Source organism: Purpureocillium takamizusanense, chromosome 8 (genome assembly GCF_022605165.1).
Source record: "Purpureocillium takamizusanense chromosome 8, complete sequence".
NCBI lineage: Eukaryota > Fungi > Ascomycota > Sordariomycetes > Hypocreales > Ophiocordycipitaceae > Purpureocillium > Purpureocillium takamizusanense.
The window spans coordinates 859,490-877,801 of record NC_063075.1 but is presented as its reverse complement, the minus strand read 5'-3'; the positions used below and the strand labels follow the sequence as shown (position 1 = coordinate 877,801).

Below are 18,312 nucleotides of genomic sequence, written 5' to 3'. Positions count from 1 at the left end.
AGGTAACTTTTCTTTCTCGACTGAGGAGATTCCATCTCGTTTGTTCCCGCTGCCTCTTCTCTCCTGTCTTGTCAGACCGCTTTCTAGATGATCACGCCCTGATCTGATCTTTGTTTGTGTGCCGAGCATCGCTAACATTGGAACCCGTAGGCTGAAACCATGAGCTACGGCCGTGGTGAAAGCAACACGGGCCCCGTCGAGGATGGCAGTGGACAAATGCTGTTGCCCGACAATGCCGACTCTCGTCCAGCCAACCCTGTCGGTCACCGAGGTGCCGGCCAGTGGTCGTCGCGTGGTCGTGGTCGTGGCGGTCGTGGAGGATACACCGGCCACGCGAATGCTTTCGCCCACCTCGATGTTGGAGTCTCCCGACCTTCTGCACCGGCTGCCTCTGTCGTCAACAGCGTTCTGAACCCAGAGTCGAGCATCTGGGAGCCTCCCGAGGCCATGATTACCCAAGGCCCAAGCGTACGCGGGACCCCCAGACCTTTACGCCCCATCGGACCTTTTCTGACAGAATTTTTTCAGACTGCTGCCGTTGAGCAGAGTCCTCGTTCTTCCGAGGGCGTGGCGGATCGTCCGGCTCAGCAGCGTACTACTCCGGCTGGCGCCTTTGCCTCGTCCCCTCAGGGAGGCCAAATCAACGCGGCCCAGGAGAGCTTCAGCAGCATCTCCTCCCAGATCAGCCATAATGTCTCGATTTTGACGCAGTCCGACGGCGAGAATCCGGGCGCGACTCACCCATTCCCGTACAACAGCCCTTTTCAAACGTACGCCCAGCGTCCCCAGGCTCACCTTTCTTCCTACAGCGAATTTGTCGGCGAGGCCCGCAATGCACACGTCGCCAACAATACAAAGGCCAGAGCCAATACCATCAGCACCGTCGGGGGTGGAGGCGGATCCCGCTCCTTCGACCAGATGACCTTTGACCTGCTCAACGAGACTCTACAACGCACCGATCGCCAGACCGCCGGAGCAGACTAGGACACTGCTTCGTCTAATGCAGCGATTGAAGGAGCCTCCAACACATCTGCAGGCGAGAATCTGCAGGCGTATGATGGAGGTAAACCGTCGGGTGTCGTTCTCAGAAACCCGGTGCCCAAGCCGGCGGGTATCCCGCAGAGCTTCTCCTGCGGTGTCCTTGGGCTCATCAGCCCATCGTCCTCCAAGGTCGGTGACGCCACGGGCAGCGAGTATCCATTCAGCCCCGCGAGCTCGGGCAACCAGACGGAGCCGCGCAACTATGCTCCATGCACCGGCCCGTCGTCGGTTACGAATGAGCCGCCGCCCAAGTTTGACCCCAACGGCATCGTGCGCACGAACGTGCACTCTGCTTATACAACTGCCCCCGCACCCGCTCAGCACCAAGCCGTTGTCCAGCCGGGCACTCATGAATATGCTCCTCAGGGCCCGCAGGCCCATGTTGGATCTTCTCAGTCCGTCGCTGCCCAGCAGCAGCATGAGCAGCAGCAGCTCGTCCGCCTGCTCTCCGCGTCGGAGGAGCCCCAGCAGGCGCCTGTGGCCGCTCTGTCCATGGCGACCAGTGTTACGCGATCCGCTGAACTCACCAAGCTGATCAGCACGCCCGGCGGCCTTCCGCTGCTCTCGGTGGCATTGGCACCGGAGAATTTCCCTTTCGTGGAGTCGCCACGCCTGGCTCAGCCCATCAACCGAGGCGTCGTCAAGCTCAAGAATGTGAGTCTATCGTTCATGATTCGGATTGTTGCGTGCAACTGTGTACTGACAGTGTGTAGATTCCATTCGCAACAAAGCGGTCCGAAGTCATCGCATTTCTCGGACGCAACTCCAAGATTCTCAATGACTCCGACGAGCCCGTGCATATTATCATGGAGCGGGTCACGTCCAAGACCATGGACGCCTACGTCGAGTTTGTCAACCTCGAGGAGGCGATGAAGGCAGTGGACAAGCACCACTTCAACCTCAAAATGGGCCGCGTGAGCCGCCTCGGAGACCGCCCCATCGAGGTCGAGCTCTCCAGCCAGGCGAGCCTGATGAAGGACCTGTTTCCTCTGGCTCGCGGCCTGATCTGGGACGGCGCTACGCCCCACTTCAAGCCATACGACGAGCAGTTTGCGTGGGAGAACTTTCGTGGCTTCATCTCAGAGGAGGAGATGGTGATGTTGATCAAGCACGTGGAGGTGCCTCATCGGGTATGTGGCGTCCCTCCAATAGCAAAGGCCGCGGATGATTATACTGACGTATTGTTATCGACGCAGTCCCCTTACTCCAAGGACTGCCCTCAGCGCCCTTACGAGTGTCTCATCAGCACTCTCAAGAAGTTTCCCTGGTTCGTGACGGACCGTATCACCCTCAGCCAGCGCCATGCCATGTATATGGCCACGGAGAGGCTGCTTCAGGTGCTCGCCGACAAGGTCAGCCGCAATTACGACCCCATCAATTTGACGCAGCAACTTCAGACGCGTTTGACCAACGCGGCGCTTTCGTGCCCGGGCCTCACGCCCCTGATGAAAGACAATTTGTCCTGGATGCTCAACGTTTCGGAGGACGAGCAGCGATACTTTGGTCAGCCGGAGCGCGCTTATTCCTGGCGCCACCAGTACGCACTGGCGCCCCGACCCGGCGCGCCGCTGGATGTCATTGACGTAGGATCTCTTTCTTCTTTCTTCTTCTTTCTTTTTCCTTTCTGGAAACAACGGTAACGTCTGGACCCGATACGTGTAGCAAAGTACTAACATTCGTGATTTTTCCCCCTCTATTATAGTGGTTCATCTCCATCATTCGAGAGCAGACGCAGCGCGAGATGCTCACGCGCCCACACGCAATCCGCCGCGAATTGCAGGAAAAGGGCGAGCAAACGGACATGTACTGGGGATACTTCTGGGCCGAACTGGGCCACAGTTTCGGGCCCCAGTTTGACAAGATGACGCTGGCCGATGTTGCGCACGCCGAGTTCTCTGCCGTGGAGCGCATCCTGTCCCGTGCCCTTCCTCACTGAGACGGCAGCCGGGAGGCGCTTACGACGGATCCAGACACGCGAACAAAAGCCGAAACGAAGGCAGATGGATGGAAGTATGTGCGCGATCAGATTGGAGCTAGCTCTCTCTGTGTCTGCGTTTCGTCAGTCGAGAGGGCCAACCATTACATTGGGACACGCGACCGACCTCTTTTCCCTCCTTCCTTCTTTTTGCTTTTGGGCGGGGTGCGCCTGGATTCGCCGTTGGGATGCGCGCGGGGAACGGAGTTTTTGAGTCGATGAGGAGCGGAGAGGAGCAGAAGAATAGGAGCTGAAGACCAGGACTGGGTACAGTTTACATATACGCGCTGCGGATGAGTCCTGGTGCTATATGTTGCGCGCTTGGGCTGGAGGGTGAGGGAGGTTCCATCGGCTAAGGCTTGCTCTACTACTTCTAATCCTACTGCGTACGTACCCTAGTCTCTGGATCGGGTAAAGCTTGAGTGTAAGAATGGATTGCGACCTGCATCATCAATCATTGATCGTGGAGTGCGTTGTCGTACGAATAGCATGCACGGAGTTTACATTTTGTTTGTGGTCTGTGACGTGTTTGGGGGGTTGGTGGGCGGCGGGGCGGCGGGCGGGCTAGTTGATTTAGCAGTGTCGTTTGTTGTCCCCGTCGTTCAAGCTTCCCCGTCTCTGACGCGAAAAGTGTCAGCTCCTGCCAGCTGTCGGCCAGTGACCTGACAAGTGCCCGGAGCGGACACTCATAAGGAGCTTTTAGTTGAATATGGCCAGCCAGCCAACCACACCACACGGGCGGGGGGGAAGTAACATTGTTGGTGGCGGTCGCTCGAAGCAAGTCAGTCGCTCGGACGGGGTCATCCTCGTCATCCTCGTCGTCGTCGTCGCCGTCGAAGGCCGCGCCCGTGCTTGCTTGCTTGCTTGCAGCCCGCTCGCCCGCCCCCTTTCACTTTGAGCAACAAGTCGACGGACGTCGTCGCCCCCCCACCACCAGCTCGATGGATACGTACTACACCTATGGAGACGAGTGTGATCTGATTGAGCTCCAAGAAAGGGGGACGTGTCATTGGGAGGGGGGGGGAGACCGTCCCGCTTGATATGAGGTCAGAGTAGGAACGGGCGAGGGGCGTGGAGACGACCGAGCATTGCCTTTGTTAGACTCGCGGACGTACGTACTACAGCCAGCTAACCCACGTGCGTGCGTACTTGGCGATGATGCGATCCATGGTTCTGCGCGTATATATATATGTATATATAGGTATGTTGCTACTTTTTTACTTTTTCGCAAAATGAGCTCTTCAGAGGGGCCTGAGAGAAAGGCACGTGGTTGTGAGCTGCCGGGGTCTGGGTTCGTGTATCAGTGGAAGTCACTGCAGGGCCCGTCTGGTTTGTCGCGGCCCTGCAGTGCTCGGCGGACTCTTGAGGGGCACCACTACCTAGTACTAATGCCGGATACACCTCAGTTGATAGAGCTGTAGCACAGCACAGCACAGGCCGCTGCCGGGGCGTTTACCTTCCGTAGTAGGTACCACCTCACTGCCCTGAACAGATGCCCGCCCTGTGGTTGGGCTCAAATCACCCGACCCAGGACAGCTTCACTCTGCTCAGCTGGAGAGCTCCCCCCGGGCGTCGACCTCGCTGACAGCCTCCACGCCCCCGGCGCTGTGAGTACAACGGTCATCTGCACCCTGCATTGACCTGAAGGGTACCTCAGCCCCCTGGATACGTTCAGGTACTCGTGCACGCCAACACGTCGCATCCATCCAAGGATGATGGATCCCGCCCGTCACTGAATCAAATTCAGGCACCACAACCACCACAACAACCACCACCAGCCGCCACCACCCACCCCCCCTTCCGTGCAGCTACCCCTGGAGCTCCCTGGCCTTTGGCACCCCCCCCCCCCAAGGTTCCCATGCAGCCAGTCCCTCCCCCACTGGAGCGGCAGCCGGTGCGGGTCCGCCTGGCGAGGTGAGCCCATCCACACGACAGATCAGGGCATCCCGTGGATTTGCTGCAGCGCTAAGGTGAGGTAGCTTCACGGGGCACCTCCACTGGCACGTTCCCCCCCTGCCCGACCCCGCCCAAACGCCGCCCGCCCTCTCTCCAGTGGAGGTGGGCACCTCACCTCACCTCAGTCAGCTCCCGTCTCGTTCTCGAGCTCTCCAGGGCTGGCCTGCCGGGCCCCACCGCGACTGTCGTATCGTCACCCGAGAAAGATCTATGTATAACCCGGCCATCTTATCGCTGCTACACGCCCGCCCGCTCGCCCGCCCATCCATCCATCCATCCATCATCCCCCATCATCACCTCAACAACCACCACCACCACCACCACCGGCCGGCCGTCGTCACACGGTTCGCCCGCCGCCTCGCCTGCCGTCGCTGCCGCCGCAGCGCGACCACCACCAAGCCCCCATTTCCATCCCACCCGCCCTCTCTCGCCGGAAAGCGATCCGATCTGGCCGGCCGGGGAGCTCATCCGCCGCCCACACACGGACCTGCCTGGACAGCTGCGTGTGCGAGGGCCGTGACTGAACGCCCGCCACCACCCCCCGTTTCCCAACAAACCCCCCCGGAACAAGGGCACTGAAGCGGAAACAAGAAGAAAAAAAGAAGACACACCCCTCCCCCCCTAGGTCATTTCTCATATTCTCCTTCTTTTCCTCTCTTCTTCTTCTCCTTCTCCTCCTGCTCGCAACTTGGGTCTTTCGCCGCCCTCCTCCTCGGCCACTACGCCATTCAACCTCGGGTTCCGTCTCGACTCACTCTCTCGTGCCTGCCTGTCAACCGCCGACCGACCAAAAAAAAAAAGATGACGACTACCGAGCAAGCTCCCGCGTCCAACACGACGCCGGTGGCGGAGAAGCCCACTGCCGTCGACGCTCCCGCGGCGGAGACTGCTGCTGCAGCAGCTGTCCCTGCCGCATCCAACGGCACTGACGCGGCCGCCGCCGCTCCCGTTCCCGCTGCTGCTGCGCCGCCCAACGGCATCGACGCGCCTGCACCCGCCGTCAAGACACTCGCCAGCACCGATGCCGCCACCGGCTCAGGTGTCGCCGGCGCCGACATCACAACCAAGACCACCGTGGCCGCCGAGACGCCCCTTTCTAAGCTCACAGGTCGCCTCCCCACCATGCTCGACCAGGTTGGCCATACCGAGATGTGGGGCGTCGAGCTCTCCGTGTCCCCCGACCACGCGCCCTCGCAGGTCATACTGCAAAAGTTTCTGCGCGCCAACAATGGCGATGCCGCTGCCGCCGAGAAGCAGCTCGTCGCGGCCCTCGAGTGGCGCAAAAAGGTCAATCCTGCTGCCCTCGTCTCCGAGGTCTTTGACGGCGCCAAGTTTGGCGGTCTGGGCTACGTGACGGTTCACGCCGACCCCGCCACGGGCAAGGAGACGGTCATCACCTGGAACATTTACGGCTCCGTCAAGAACAACAAGGCCACGTTTGGCAACGTGCAAGAGTGCGCTCTCCCCGGTGTAAAAATGATATTCCGCATTCGCCATGGTGACTGACACGAGACAAACAGGTTCATCAAGTGGCGTGCCGCCCTCATGGAGCTCGGCGTTCAGAAGCTGCACCTCAACGACATCCAGGAGCGCATTCCCGAGGGCCCCGACGCCGCCGACCCCTACCAGATGCTCCAGGTGCACGACTACCAGTCCGTCAGCTTCTTCCGCATGGACCCCGACGTCAAGTCCGCCAGCAAGGAGACGATCCAGACCTTTTCCACAGCGTACCCGGAGCTGCTAGCCCACAAGTTCTTCGTCAACGTGCCTGCCATCATGGGCTGGGTCTTTGGCGCCATGAAGTTCTTCCTCGCGCCCGCGACGCTGCGCAAATTTCACCCCATGACGTCTGGCACCACCCTGGCGACGGAGCTCAAGGGCATCGTCGGCAGCCTGCCCAAGGAGTACGGCGGTCAGGGTCCGAGCGTCAAAGATGGCGAGACAGTCAAGCTGCAGACGACTTCGGAGCAGCCGCAGGGTGCCAAGGAGGATGGCCCCAAGACGGCGACTGTGACCAAGACCGAGGGCGAGGCCAAGACCCCAGAAGCTGGCAAGCGCGATGACGCCGCCGTGACGGCCGAGCTTCCCGCTGCGGCGCCCGTGGAGGCCAAGACCGATGCCGCTCCTGTCGCGGCATCGGAGGCGAAAACGGAGCCCGTCGAGCCTGTCAAGGCAGCCGAGGTCGAGGAGACTAAGCCTGCCGAGCCGGTCACCGAGCCCACCCCCGAGCCGGTGGAGGCGTTGGCAGAGAAAGCCGATGCCCCGCAGCAGGCCAACAAGGAGGTCGCCGCTTGAGGGCAAACGCTGTCCTTGAGGTTTTCAGTCTGGCAGATCGGGTGGACATCTTTCCTCGCATCGTCTTTTGTCGCTCATGTTTTTTGTCGCTCTTCTTGTTGCTTTGGGCGCGATGGTACAGCGGCGATAATACCCTCCCCTCCGTGTAATTTTGAGCGTCCGCTTAGACACCCCCTATTTCTTTGATTCCGAATAGACAGACGAGACGGTTTCCGTGGCTGACGAACACGTCGACCGTTGTACTTTATGCGACGTTGACCAAAACTACCTGCACTAACTTGAGCGCGCGGCCGTCCGTATCCCGTCGCCTACCATGCGGCTTTGCACTGATACGAGTGCCGCGCGCCGTTTAGCTATGCCACCCAGGGGCTAAATTGAGCAGCTGAACGGACAGCCAGCCCATAGTTCCGAGGCTGGAATGTCGTGGTTTCCCTTATCCCCGGCCCTAAGCGATGACTGTGGCTACTACCTACCGCCCAGCAAAGCCTCTTCTTGGCTTGTTGATGGTTCTTTTTTTTTTTCATTCACGCTGGCCATTAGTAGTCTCTCTCGTAGAAGCCCGGATGGAATTCTACTGGCCGAGCCGAAAGGGGTTTATAAGGATAACATAGTGGGGGCGGCGATACCCATGCGTTCTTGTCCAGGCCGATTTCTCCGCGGACGCGTTTGTCGGCTTTGCGAGCGGGGTTCCGTTCGGCCTGGCCTTGTCGCCTTCACGGTCGGTGGATGGATGATGCGCAGGAACTGATCACTACCTAAGTGCAGCACTCCTGCGCGACGACCTCTTTTGACGACAAAATGGGGTTTTGCTTAAAAAGAACAAAAACTGAAAAATTTCGAACAATAGATGGCGTTACGGTTGGTGTTGGATAGGTGTTGAGGGACTGACTGACTCCTGCGTTGTCGCGTCACGCGTGCGCAAGAACAAAGTGGAGTCGACGCATCCATCTATAAAGTGCACGCGTCTGGGGCAGCAACGTGAGTAGCAAGCATGGCTCAATCCTTTGCGGGCTTTCCTCCTACGCCTGATTTATCTCTGATTATAAGGGTATATGAAGGATGATTGCTGCGTGCGCGGGAGTTAGCCGTGTGCTTTTTTCTTCCTCTTTGCGGCTCTCGGGTAGTTCGTCCGTAATCGGGGGCACGCGGGCAGCGTTTTTGGAATGAAAACGCCATGTTGACGAGAGGCACGGAGAGCTAGTATGTAATATTCTTGCCCATCTTGCTGATCAGGAGACCAAACAGTCCAAGTGCGTCCCTTGCGGCGCTGAAACTTTGCATGAGGACTTTGCTCAGCCTCATGACGACCATGTGGGCGTTGAGCAGGTAGGCAGAAGCTCGAGTTCGTTGCTGCTGCCACTTTCTAGCATGGGACGGCAAAAGGCCTGAGGAGCCAGATGGGATCCTGGGAAAACAATCTAGTTATCTGGAAAGGTTGACGTACAGATTCTGCACTCTGCGTACCACCTGAGGAAGCTATCGCTACTATCTCCGCCAAAGATGGGGCCGGCGAGGTGGCGTAACCTGTCCGGCAGCAGAAGGCGCGCATCACGCGCCTGACGGCGCTCGAAGAAGCGGCACGAGCGAGGAGCCAAGATTGAACAAGAAAACAAGAGTGGATACTCATAGGCAGGGACGGAAATCTCAGGACGCACCGAATTGCAACGCACGTAGTAGCTTCGCCTTTGATATATTGGAAATGGCAATAAGCAGACGCAACATGGGCTAGCCGCCAGTCCATTTTTATTTTTTTGACGGACAGGGCTGCCGATCGAGGTCTACGCGTCCGTTTGTCGGTTGTTACGCAAAAGCGTTGGTCGCGGTCGTCGGAGCTTCCAGGGGGCGCAGTGAGACTGACGAGGCGCGGAGTTTTGTGCGTACTTGGCATGAAGAAGGCAAAATGACTCGGGTTGGCTGATGTCGCCAAAATCTGGTGACTGAGCACACGTTTTTTTCTCTTTCCCTCTCCAACGCGAACGAGGGTAATAACGCTGTCCTGATGGCCGGCCCGGCTACGCGCGCGAGCGGCATCCATCGGGCACATGTAGTGCCGCCGCCGCGGGAGTTTCGTTACGTCCAGTATTGCTCTTCGCGTTATTGTTCCTATTTCCCCCTTTTTACTTTTTCTTTTTCCCGGGGTGGGATTCGTAGGTACGAAGGAAGCACTGTAAGTAATCACGGGCCATGGAGAACCGGAAATATGCTTAAACGCCAGCGGCTCCCACCGTTCATGCATCGCGGGCCTGACTCGGGGAGGCATGAAGGCCTTCGCCGTCCACGTTCCTCCATGCTGCGTGTTCGAGCTCGTCTCTCCTGCTATTGCTCCACACCCACCCCTTCTTTCCCTCCCCCGGGAAAGCCGAGCCCCCCCCTCCTCCCTTCCGTTGTTGGGAGCCTGGCTGGATGGATGGGGCGGCGGGCAGACAACGCGCATTCGCGAACGAGAGGGATCGTCTGCCCAGTGCCGCGAACACATGTGGTCGAACCAACGCGAGAGACCTGCCCTCCCCCGGCGCTCTTCTGAGCACAACCCGGTGGCAGCCGTAGTCTGCGGGAAGGGGATCACGCGTAACACGTAACTAACTAGTGCCCACGACCAAGTCTCGAACAGCGGAGCGTCAATGCCTCCTCAAGCTTTCGTCCCCGTCCCTTTGCGGAGGGGTCCATCATCATCATCACGGTTTGCCATCATGTTCTGAGCCGCGAGTGTTTGCGTCAGTAAGGGCGACTAGGCGCAGGTTGCGCGACTTAGGCCTCAGCCCAGCCGAGCCCAGGTAATAGTAGTATGGATAATTATCGTGTGCCCGCTTCGAATAGACTGATTGGAACTATACGTATATTGCACGTACGAAGCACGTAGTCGAGTTGCTGACGGATCCCTGTCCAAAACGGGCGAGATATATGACGATGTGTTCTTTTTTTTTTTTTTTGTTACGCGCTGCCGGGCGGAACCCAGGCGGGATGAGCTCGCCGTGCGTGGGATTGCTCGACTGATGAAGAGGAACCCCATGAAAACGCATCACGATGCAAAATCGGCCCAAGCGGTGGTCCCGCCGCAGATGCGCGCGCCACTGAACGGTGCACGGATGGGGTGGGCAAAGGTCGGAGTCTTGTAACATGCTAGTACGTGCACACTACGTATTTTTGTACGTGACGAGAGACAAAAGGCAGGCCCTTCCATGGTTTGGTGTCGGTGCGCGCCGTCCCCGGGGAGCAAGCAAGTACGGCTCGAAACAACGATGCGGACAAGGTCATGGGCGCAGTTTTTTTTACGCGCCCATCATCACGGGGAGGGGGCCCTCTCCTGTGACGGACGGGCTTCGTCGTGCCCGGAAATGGGCACACAGTGGGTTGGGCGGCAAATACCGGTGGCGATGAGGACAGCGCCACGAGCAGGCCGGGCATATAACTGCAACGAGCCGACGAGGCAAAATGGCACGCGCACCGGGACACGAGCAAGGAGGAGGAGGAGAGGGGGCAAAGTAGAGAAATGCCAGGAGCTGCTGGGCATGAATGCAAGAGTGTCGGACGGCGAGGCGGGCAACGGCGGGCGAGTGTCAATGAGGGCCGATGATGGGGATGCGAAGACGCGTTCGAGCCGCTTTGCTTTGCAAGGTAAATGAGATGTGAGCACGGGGGGCGGGGAGAGGACAAGGGGATAGATGGATATCACGAGGAGCTCGACTACGGACTCACAGCACGCACGAGTAAGCTGCCTGCTTCGGACATGCGCACGCACGCAAGCGTGCACTTTGATTTCCATCGCGAGTTACCTCATTAGGTAGGGGAGAGGGAGAGGAAGAAGTGGAAAGCGACAGAGGAACAAGGAAGGAGGTCGGCTGCCTGCCTCGCCTCACCTCGCCTCACCTTGGCTCACTCGCCCTTGGACCTGCTTGCTGCTTGCTTGCTTGCTTGCTTGCTTGCCTACTTGCTTGGGGGCCCGTCATAATAAATCCCGCCTGGTGCCCGTTCCACCTCGTTGCACCCTTTTCCCTCTTCTTCCCTTGTCACGGCCACCGGCACGCACGCAGCACATCAACACCACCCCGTCTTCTCCCCTCCCCCCCCCCTCCCCTCCTCTTCCCGCGCGTGCCCGCGTGCCCGTGTTTCTGCCACCTACATTACTTCCAAGTGGTTCCATAACTGCACCACACCGTGAGCTCTCCTCGTCCCTCCCCTCCCCAGCCACGCCAAACGAAGCGACTTCGACGCTCGTGAGAGAGCAACGGTCTTGCGGGACATTCGAGCGCGCCGCATCTCGCACTCACGCACGCCCACATACGCACGCGCGCGCGTCCCGTAACCTGTTGGTGCGTTTGCTGCTGCTCGCTCCTCGACAAGGCGGCTGATGAGGTGGCTGTCTCCTCCTCACCAGACTACTAACGGATGCATGACAGCAGGTACTGACTGCATCGGTCAGTCAGTCAGCAAGACGCGGCGCGTCGACTCTGCTCCATCCAATCCGTCCAGTAGCCGCCGTCCGCTGCTACTACACTACCTCTTATTATACCACCACCTGCTCCGGCTGGCCCTTGTGCCACGAACCTAGAGCCCAGCTCACCTCAGCTCTCGATAGTGGGTGTGTGGCGCCCCGGTACAGAGCTGTATCGCGCTAGAGCGCGTGCCTGCCCTGACAGCCACAGACAGAAAGTGCCCAACTAACAGACCTGGAGACAGCCGCCAGTCCCTGCCAGTCAGCGCTCGACGCTCTCCCTGACCGGCCGCCACAAGGTTGACACGTCTGGATTAGTACCTGGGCTTATTACCCAAGGTACCTGTGCTGCTGCGCCGCGCCGCTCCCGCCCGCAGCAATTGCATACCTACCTACCACACCTTAATATCCCACGCCCGCCTCCTCCACGTCCACCACACGACACGCCAACAACATACACCTCACCACCACCGTCTCCATCGCGAGCCGCCGCCGAGCCTGCCAACACCCGCGACGCTCCTCCATTGCCTGGCTCTTGTGCCTCGCCTCGCCTCTCCTCATTTCCGTCCCCTGTCGCGAATGTTTGCGGACACGCGTTAGGCCCGCGTCCCCTACCCTGGCTCACACGTCTCGCATCATGTCGCTCCTGGTCGAGACGAGCAGCGTCTCCGCCGCCGCGACCGACACTGCCTCGAATCTCGCGTCTTCGGGCTCGACGCCGCCCACCACCGTCGCTGACAGCGAGAGTCTGCACTCAGATACCCCCAAGCACGATGTAATCACCGTGGCCGACGACGCCGCCGACGCGCCCCCCGTCCACCTCGACGACGACAACCGCGAGCCAGCCCTCGTGGCCGTCACGCCTCACCCAGAGGAGTCGCGGGCCCCCTCGGCCCACGAGGAGAGCTCCAAGCCCGCCCCCAATGACACTCCGGCGCGCCGCTCTTCGCGAGCACGTGTCTCGGCCCCCGTGTACAACCTGGCCAAGCTCAGCGGCACCGACGGACATGGTAAGCGACGCGCTAATGGCGATGTCGTGGCTGACCGCAAGCGCCGCCGCACCATCTCGGGCGACACTCTCATCGGCAGCATCGAGGCCCTCGCCAGTCCCTCGAGCGCGACGGGCAAGCAGCACAAGGCTCTCCAGGAAGGCATCGACGCGTTGAACCTCCAATGGTCCCCCGCCGCCCTCTCCGCCCCCGCCTCCCCACGCACGCGCCGCCAGGGCTTGGTTCGCGAATCGCCGCGCGCCTCTCGCCCCTCATCGCGCCTTGCCGGCGGCGTCTCCTCGCTAGGAGCGAAGCTCTCCAGCATTGGCAAGAAGGGCCGCCAGGCCGTCGACAAGGGCGTCACAAAAATGTCCCGCGAGCTGCGTCGCCTCCAGGACACCAATGAGTTTTCTGGCATTGACGAACGCCCCGTTCTGCACACGGTGTGGTCCAATGGCAAGTTCGTCGACCCCAACGCCCCTGTGACCCCCCCGGCCCGCAAGAAGGCCAAGGTCGAGCCCGAGCCCGAGCCTGAGCCGAAGAAGGAGGACTCGGAGCCCATCACCAACACGAAACAGCGCCGCGTCAAGAAATATCTTTCCAAGGGGCTCTACGCCGGCCAGGACGCCCCCGTCGACATGTTCAAGGGCCTGACCATGGGCGAGAAGAAGAAGCTCGCCGGCTTGCCTGAGCTCATCCCCAGCGGTCGCGTCAACAAGACGATGCCCCTGCCCATATACACGGGCTTGCGCATGCTCATCGCCGGCCGCGACTTCAAGCTGCCCTACAACGTCTGCAACCCGCTGCCTCCCGGCCAGCCCAAGCCGGATGAGTGGAAGAAGATGACCAAGAGTAAGCAAGCCGCACACTTCCCTTGCCCCTGGCGCCCTTCGCGCAAGTCACGTGCTCTCATACTCACATGAACATTGGGTTCTACAGATCGGTTCATCGGCGACTCAAAGGAGGTCTGGCGCAAGCTGCCGCACCTTGACGACTATCAATCCAAGTGTGTGTGCAAGCCCGAGGACGGCTGCGGCGAGAGCTGCCAGAACCGCATCATGTTGTATGAGTGCGACGCCACCAACTGCAACATTGGCAAGGAGCATTGCACCAACCGAGCCTTTGCCGACCTCACGGCTCGGAGATCCAAGGGAGGCAAGTATCGCGTCGGCGTCGAGGTCATCAAGACGTCGGATCGCGGCTACGGTGTGCGTAGCAACCGCTGCTTCCAGCCCAACCAGATCATCATGGAGTACACGGGCGAGATCATCACTGAGGAAGAGTGCGAGCGCCGCATGAATGAAGTCTACAAGCATAACGAGGTACGAGAATGGCCTTGCCGCCAATCGGCCTCACACGATTCAGTGGCGGACGCTAATTTCGGTCGCAGTGCTACTATCTCATGAGTTTTGACCAGAACATGATCATCGATGCCACCACCGGCAGCATCGCCCGCTTCGTCAACCACAGCTGCAACCCCAACTGCCGGATGATTAAATGGATTGTCTCAGGGCAGCCGCGAATGGCGCTCTTTGCGGGCGATAGACCCATCATGACGGGCGACGAGCTGACGTACGATTACAACTTCGACCCTTTCTCGGCCAAGAACGTCCAACGGTGCCTCTGTGGGTCGCACAATTGCCGCGGAGTCTTGGGCCCCAAGAAGCACGAGGCTAAGCCGCCCAAGGCGGACTTGAAGAAGGCGGTCAAGGCCACGGTCAAGGCCGGGAAGCGCAAGCTCAAGGAGCTCATCGGAGACGACGAGGTCGACGGCGGCAAGACTAAGAAGCGCAAGATCCAACCCGCGACTGGCGTCAAGCGGTCGCTGTCCAATGCTAGCCTCAAGGCGGCCAAGGGTGCGGCCAAGGGAGCCGCCACGGCCCTCAAAAAGAGCGTCTCCAGCATCGCCGGAAGCGCAAAGAAGGCGGCCTTGGGCACCAAGTCGCCTGCCAACCGCCGCGCCAGTACGGGCGCCGTCATCAAGAAGACGAGCAGTACCAAGGTGGTCAAGACGTATGGCCAACTCGCGCGCACGAAGCAGGTCTCCTCGCGGTCCTCGAGCCTCACCATCGTGGCCGCCGTGGGCGACGAGAACGCGAAGCCGGGTAAGAAGATCTCTCCTGGCAAGGGTAAAGCCGCAAGCCGGCTTGTCTCTTCAACGGCGACGGTCAAGTCGCCCAAGGCCAGGATTCGCATCGTGTCGAACTCTGAGTAGGTAGTGCATCCTCCTCATCGGCCTCACCACGTCCCACCAGGGTTTTTATCAGCCTCAACGCGCCCGAAAACCATTGCAACCACTAAGGAATTGTGTGTTATTGACGGCTGCGCTACGGTTTGTCGGGTAATGAGATAGGGATGGCTCTTGTTGCGGTAGAGGCGACGAAAGCGACGAAACGAAGACACAACATTGGCGTACCGGCGAAAAGGGGCGGCATGGAATGTACACTATGACTGTCTGGCTTTTTGTGCTTTGGCTCTTTTTTGGCCCCCTTTTTTGTTTTGTTTTGTAATGGCTTTCGGACTGCTTCAAAGGTCGAATGTGTCGGTGCGCACGCGGACGTGTGGCTGAAGGCGGGCAAGGGCGAGGACGGCGAGGTTGGGAGAGTGCTAGCCGTAGAAAGCAGCAGTTGGAGCTTGAAGCATGACGCGATATGTCGCAGACTTGTGATGCCGTGCTGGCTGCGACTGCGGCACGTCCCGTTGTGGGCCGGTTTGCGAGCACACCGCTCATATGTGCGATGTATGATGGTACGTAACGCGATGCGAGGCACCGGTTCGATCCAAGACGGCAGAGAGCGGCTGGGTACCGCCGTGTAAAGACAACTACTATGACGAAGTACTACTGCTACTACTACTGCTACCCCCTTCTGGGCGAGTGTCCTGGGCGACGCGTGAAGCAGGGGGGGTTTCTCCAGCTCATCTGCATTCGGGCGGGGCGGCTTCACTACCATGCCGTAGGCGGGGGGAACTACTGCATGCGGAGACCGGGACTGAAATGGCGGGCGGGCGGGCGGGCGACGACGACGACAACGACTGACGATGGGCGGAGGAGCAACGTGCATCGGCCGTCGTGCGTCGTGCGTTGCGGATGCGTGAGACGGACAGAGAGGGAGGGGGCTCGGGACTTTTGCTCCTTGCTGCAAAGTTGACATGCCTGCATGCTTCGTATATGTGTGTGTGTGTGTGTATGTGTGCGCCCGGTGTTTTGTGTGCTTCTTCATAAAGGGTGAGAGGGAGGAGGAGGAGCAGGAGGAGGAGCAGGAGGGGGCCAAAAAAGGGGGGGCGGGGAGGGGAATGGGGACGATGTGGTTCGAAGTGGGAAAGCAAAAGGGCATTCATTAAAAGAGATTCTTTTGGCGAAAGTAATACATATATATCGCGTCGGTAGGGCAAGATATATAATGTATCAGTAGGTTATACGACTCTGTCTGTGTGTTGGTATGCTACGTTGGTGGTGGTGGTGGTGGTGGTGGTGGTGGGTTCGCGCCCGTAGTAGGTGCGCGTAACCCTAGTTGATGCTAGATAGATAGATGAATGGATGGACGAACGGATGAACACCCACCCAGGTGTGCCTTGCCAATGCTGCTGCTGCCGCCGCCGCCGCTTCTGCTGCCGCTGCTGCCGCGGAGAGGGAAGAAGAAGAGGACGAGGAGGGGCGGGAGAGTGGAGGGTAGCAAGCCGTCCGTGGTGGTGGTCGTCGACTCGTCGCACGACAGGCAGGCAGGCAGGCAGGCAGGCAGGCCCGCCGCGTTTCGTTTCCCGCCCTCCCTACCTACCTTATTAGTACCTACCTACCTACCTACTAATCTAACAAAGGTCCCAGCCCTATATTGTACAAAGTTCCGACCCTGCAAAGATCCTACTTGGGCTTCTTCAAGTATACCCATACTTGCTGTAAACCTACCTACCCACCTAGGTACCTACCTACAAACCTACCCACCTAACCACCTACCCACCCAACTACTAACCTACCTACCTACCTACCTACCTCTGTGCGTGCCCACAGCGTGCAGGCAGGCCCTGGCAAGCCCCGAGGCCCTGGGCGTGTGGGTGCGCAGCAGCAGCAGCGCTCGATCGACCGGCCGGCCGGCCGGACGGACGTGTCTGCTGGGCTCGTGTCACCCGCCTTGGGCATCGGATCGGCTCGGATCGGATCGGATCGGCATGAAAGAAGGGTGACATTGGGACGTCAATAATACATACCCACAATGTACAAAATATGAAAAAAAAAGTATGCATATTCGTGCGTAGTACGCAAGTAAGTTACTTTGTATTGGAAAAAGTGGTGATGGGATACGAGGCGCGCTCGCTTGTTGATGCATGGATGGAGCTCTTTTTCCCGCGTGGGACTGACTTATTAGTACTGACTGACGTGGCCCCTCGCGTGTTACTAGGTAGGTAAGGTAGGTAGACTGTATTCCGTCAAGGCCCCTCGCTTCTGTGGCCGGCTTGGCATCCATCCGTCGCCGTTCCATGGTTGCTGGCATGTACTTGCTTTTTGCATCACTCGCGTCATCTACGTAAAAGAAACACTTGGTTCGGATACCTGCACGGTTTGTCCCGCCGCACGGCAGCAGCCACTCGCCATGGCGCAGCTGAAAACAATGCAGACCGGTGTGTGTGTGTGTGGTGCGAGTTTATTAGAGGCGCTAGTACGTACGTCTATTGTCTACTTTGTCTAGTAGGTACCTTGGATAAAGAACGTCACCGCAGGTGTAAACATTTAGACGGCCGCCATCGGTCCCTCTGCCGCCGCCGCCGTCACAGCTTCACCACCAGCACCACCAGCCGTAGTTGCATCCGCGAGGCCTCGCGATGTGCGCATCATCGTAGTCCTCATCATCGCCGTCTTCTTCTTCTTCTCGGTGGCGAGGGCGCGGACGTGCTCATTGAGCCACCAGCGCGCCAGCAGGACCTCCGGGTCGATGGCGCTCGCACCCGCGACGCGCTTGAGGCAGACGCCGTCCCCGGCGCCACACTCGCAGCTAAACGGCTGCACCATGTCCCACTCGGTGCTCGGGTAGAAAAAGGTGAGGGCGTCACCGACACCCAAAGGTCGGTCATCGGCGACGCGCACCTCGAACCGCGTCATGTCGAAGACGAGGCTCGGCCGGCACGAGTGGTTGCAGTAGACGAGGTCCGAGTTGAGCTCGATGCGCGAGTCGGACCCCGTCGCCACCGACGTGTATGTCGTGTGCGGCACCGACGTGGCCGTCGTGATGGCAGCGAAGTGTGCCCCTGCGGGCAGCGAGACGAGCGAGTAGGCCGCCGCCGTGTAAGGGCGGCTGCCCTTAACAACCCGGATGAGGCCCGGGTGGCTGGGCTGCTCCCAGAAAGGCGTGAACTCGGCCATGGCTGACGGTGTTGCTGTTGCTGCTGCTGCTATCTTACGTGTGCCCCGGTGGAAAAAGAGATGGGAAGACGGGCAAGAGAATACAGGGGCGTCTTTTAGTGAGTATGAAAGTAGATATCAACACACCAAGATGGATAGATCGGGCGCCTCTTATAGTATACAGTACTACGTATACAATCTGCAACGTTCCGTGAGGTTGTCCGGAAGTGAGGCGAGAGAGACGGCGATGTAGCCGAGGCGCTGCCGGTGCCCTACATCGTGGCCCTTGCCG

At 59.5% G+C, this 18,312-nt stretch overlaps 5 protein-coding genes across 5 annotated transcripts; 4 read left to right on the top strand and 1 right to left on the bottom strand.

The window, feature by feature from the left end:
* Positions 1 to 159: 159 nt before the first annotated feature.
* On the top strand, positions 160 to 984 carry JDV02_008307 (uncharacterized protein; the record flags this gene model as incomplete). Its single annotated transcript, XM_047989892.1, has 2 exons — positions 160 to 468; positions 529 to 984. The coding sequence occupies 2 exons, from the start codon at positions 160 to 162 to the stop codon at positions 982 to 984; spliced, it is 765 nt and encodes a 254-aa protein (XP_047845897.1).
* Positions 985 to 1,054: 70 nt separating this feature from the next.
* JDV02_008306 (uncharacterized protein) lies at positions 1,055 to 2,977 on the top strand (the record flags this gene model as incomplete). The annotated part of the gene is made up of 5 exons (XM_047989891.1): positions 1,055 to 1,063; positions 1,123 to 1,695; positions 1,755 to 2,171; positions 2,238 to 2,624; positions 2,744 to 2,977. 5 exons carry the CDS (start codon positions 1,055 to 1,057, stop codon positions 2,975 to 2,977), a joined length of 1,620 nt encoding a protein of 539 aa, XP_047845896.1.
* Positions 2,978 to 5,223: 2,246 nt separating this feature from the next.
* SFH5 (Non-classical phosphatidylinositol transfer protein (PITP)) lies at positions 5,224 to 7,518 on the top strand. Its single transcript, XM_047989890.1, has 2 exons — positions 5,224 to 6,426; positions 6,493 to 7,518. Exons 1-2 carry the CDS (start codon positions 5,774 to 5,776, stop codon positions 7,265 to 7,267), a joined length of 1,428 nt encoding a protein of 475 aa, XP_047845895.1. The 5' UTR covers positions 5,224 to 5,773; the 3' UTR covers positions 7,268 to 7,518.
* A 3,808-nt stretch (positions 7,519 to 11,326) lies between these two features.
* On the top strand, positions 11,327 to 15,344 carry JDV02_008304 (uncharacterized protein). The gene is made up of 4 exons (XM_047989889.1): positions 11,327 to 11,846; positions 11,941 to 13,540; positions 13,628 to 14,010; positions 14,079 to 15,344. Exons 2-4 carry the CDS (start codon positions 12,337 to 12,339, stop codon positions 14,901 to 14,903), a joined length of 2,412 nt encoding a protein of 803 aa, XP_047845894.1. The 5' UTR covers positions 11,327 to 11,846; positions 11,941 to 12,336; the 3' UTR covers positions 14,904 to 15,344.
* A 2,004-nt stretch (positions 15,345 to 17,348) lies between these two features.
* On the bottom strand, positions 17,349 to 18,140 carry JDV02_008303 (uncharacterized protein). Its single transcript, XM_047989888.1, has one exon. The coding sequence runs from the start codon at positions 18,039 to 18,041 to the stop codon at positions 17,412 to 17,414; it is 630 nt and encodes a 209-aa protein (XP_047845893.1). The 5' UTR covers positions 18,042 to 18,140; the 3' UTR covers positions 17,349 to 17,411.
* Positions 18,141 to 18,312: the final 172 nt, after the last annotated feature.